Source organism: Indicator indicator, chromosome 32 (genome assembly GCF_027791375.1).
Source record: "Indicator indicator isolate 239-I01 chromosome 32, UM_Iind_1.1, whole genome shotgun sequence".
Taxonomy (NCBI): Eukaryota; Metazoa; Chordata; class Aves; order Piciformes; family Indicatoridae; genus Indicator; species Indicator indicator.
Window position 1 is genome coordinate 5643678 of NC_072041.1, and position 2689 is coordinate 5646366.

At 43.9% G+C, this 2689-nt stretch overlaps 1 protein-coding gene across 1 annotated transcript; it reads right to left on the reverse strand.

The window, feature by feature from the left end:
• Positions 1-433: 433 nt before the first annotated feature.
• On the reverse strand, positions 434-2397 carry LOC128977339 (natriuretic peptides A). The gene is made up of 2 exons (XM_054394847.1): positions 2278-2397; positions 434-730 (listed from the first exon to the last, which is right to left on the reverse strand). The coding sequence occupies exons 1-2, from the start codon at positions 2395-2397 to the stop codon at positions 434-436; spliced, it is 417 nt and encodes a 138-aa protein (XP_054250822.1).
• Positions 2398-2689: the final 292 nt, after the last annotated feature.

Here is a 2689-nt window from a genome sequence, read left to right on the forward strand (position 1 = left end):
AAAAAAAAAAAAACAAAAACCACATTTTCCAAATAAATAAATAAATAAATAAATAAAAATAGGAATCACTTTCTGATGAAGAACTTAGAAAGCATCTGGCTTTCTTCTTGGGAGGAACAGGTACTGTAAAGCTTTCTTCAGAATAGGGCATAGGGAGGTTGTCCTAGTAATTACTCCTGGAACCTGGAAAGCCAAAGATGAAATAAATGTCACTAGAGTCAATTTCTCTCTCAGTATGTCACCAGCAGCAGCAGTACTTCTCCCTACCAAATTGATAGACACAAAATTTCTTTAAAAAATAATGCTACTATAAATACTAGGCTATAATCAATTCCTTTCTTAAACTGTATCTTATGAAAGACTTAAATAGAAGCTGCTGCTCCCTCATCTCAAGACTCAGATGCAGTCTGCTCTGTGCAGTGCAAGGGCCCAGTCAGAACTCACCGTTGCAACCCATTCCACTCACGGAGCCAATTCTGTCAATTCTCCTCCCGAAGCAGCCAGAATCTCTCATCATCCTGGGCACCTGCAGCCCCCTCAGTCTCTTGAGGAAGGGGTTCCTGGAGGACAGAGGGGTGCTGGGTGCTAGCCTGGGTTCAGCCTTCTGATCATCACTGTCGTCTGTGAGTTCTGGGAAGATCTCCTCCTGGGTTTTGGGATTTTGCAGGTCAGGATTGGATTCCAGGGCTTCAATTATTGCAAACTTATCCTCCAGTTTCTCCAGCAGAGCCTAAAAGAGAAGGATTCATTTCATGAAACTCCCAGTTTTGTGGTTATTTGCCAGCTCTTCCAGTCATCCTATTCTGCATTCATCAATAACCCAATAGCCAGCCTTAGGGAGACTGTCAGCTGGAATCCCAGGGTTGCTGGTGGTGTTTGAGCTCTCTCCTCTGCTAAAAATCCCTGTTCACATTAATTCTGGCTATGGGTAGCTGTGGCTGAGAGCCTAATGAGGCTGCTTGCCACCAAGGTCTATCTTACTGGCAAAGAGCCCTTGGCAGTGAAAAAAAGTGAGGTCTGTGTTGCACAGAGAGATCCTGCTCAACCCACCATGGTGCACAGTCTCAAAATACCACTGAGTCAATAGTTCAGTCTGAAGTCAGTTGCAGTGACATTTGCCAGTAGTTGGCTTTTTTTTCTTTTTATTTTTTATTTTAGCTAAGCCTATCTGCCTTGGCTATTTTAATGGACGTCACTTGGAGAAGCTCTTGGTGCTTTCACTAATTTCTGTCCCAGGAGTTGCTGCTCCTTAAAGGAATAGGCATCTCCCTGCAAATAAATGTATGCTGAATTTAGATCTGCTATGGGACTTCTTCCTGTGTACCATTCTCTGTAATTTCTCAAGCTTTGTCTAACAGGGATCACTTAACCTCCTCAAGGGCAGCTCAACCAGTTCAAAGAATATAATTGTTCAGCTCTACAAGAGGAGTGGAGAGGAGTGAGCTTTATGGTTTTCCTGAGACTGGAGATATTTGGAAACTGCTCTTCTCAGCTAGCTGCTGGAAACAGCCTAGAGACATAGAAATACTTTAGCTTGGGCTGACACTGAACTCATCATCTTAGTATGTGAGGCAGTGAAGAGATGATCACTGGTACCAGTCCAAGGAAAGATTGGAGTTTTCAGACTTCATCTTGCAAGACCGAATCTTAAGCTTATATTGTGCTGCAACAATGGATGTTCTCCATCATTCATTAAAATACACAACCGGTAATTCCACAGCTCTGGAAGCATTTCTGAATGAGCCACGTTAAATGAACGTGCTATTCCTCTAGCAACTTTCCTAAAAGTTGGACTTTGTGTGCTCTGCTTTACCTCGTCGTCTCCCATCTATATGCAGCCAGTTCTCTTAAATCCCCAAAGCTAGAGCCCTGTGACTGACCTGCTTCACTGTTCTGCTATTTTCTGGAATAAACAGAAGCCCACCTGAAATTTTCTATTTGTTCTTATAGAGCTACTGTGCTGTTTTTTTCCCCTCTTTGGGACTTTGCTCCCAGGAAGGGAATCTTTAAGACAAAAAGAACTGAAAACACAAAGCAGACATTCTACAACATCAGAATTTTGTTTCCCACTGCTACCTGAAAGCTCAAGTGAACCCAGCACTGGAGGATATTGCTATGCAGAGCTTCTCTGAACCCCCATGAAGAACTGAGACTCTGTTGCCTAGCAAGTGATTGCTGATGGGGATCTCCCATCATACAAAAGAAAGGCAAACCCACCATCTCACATTCTGCTAAGCACCCCAAAAGCTTAACCTTGCAAAAGAAGAGAGTCCTCACCTCCATGGTGGCCAGTTCTTTGGCAGGGCTGAGGTTGTAGATGGGGTTGGCTCTGCTGAATTGGAATTGGATGAGCAGCAGCAAGAAGAAGCCACAGGAAAATGAGCCCTTAGTGTCCATGGCACTTGGTTCGTTTGGAATAGGGAAGTTCAAGCTGTTTCTTCTGAGATGTCTCTTCAGGTCTCTCTCTTCCTTGTCCTATCCTCTCTCTCGCAAATCTTGTCTTTTATACTCTTTGGGTGTGATCTCTGCTTCCTAGGTTATCAGTGGATTTATCTGGGGCACATTCCAGTCCCACTGCAGGCATGCAGCTCTGTCAAGGGAAGATTCCCTTATTAGCTGTCATTAGGCAGCAGCTGCTATTGCTGAGGAATGTATGTCACAAGTCAGTGATTTCATGTCACTCCCCCTC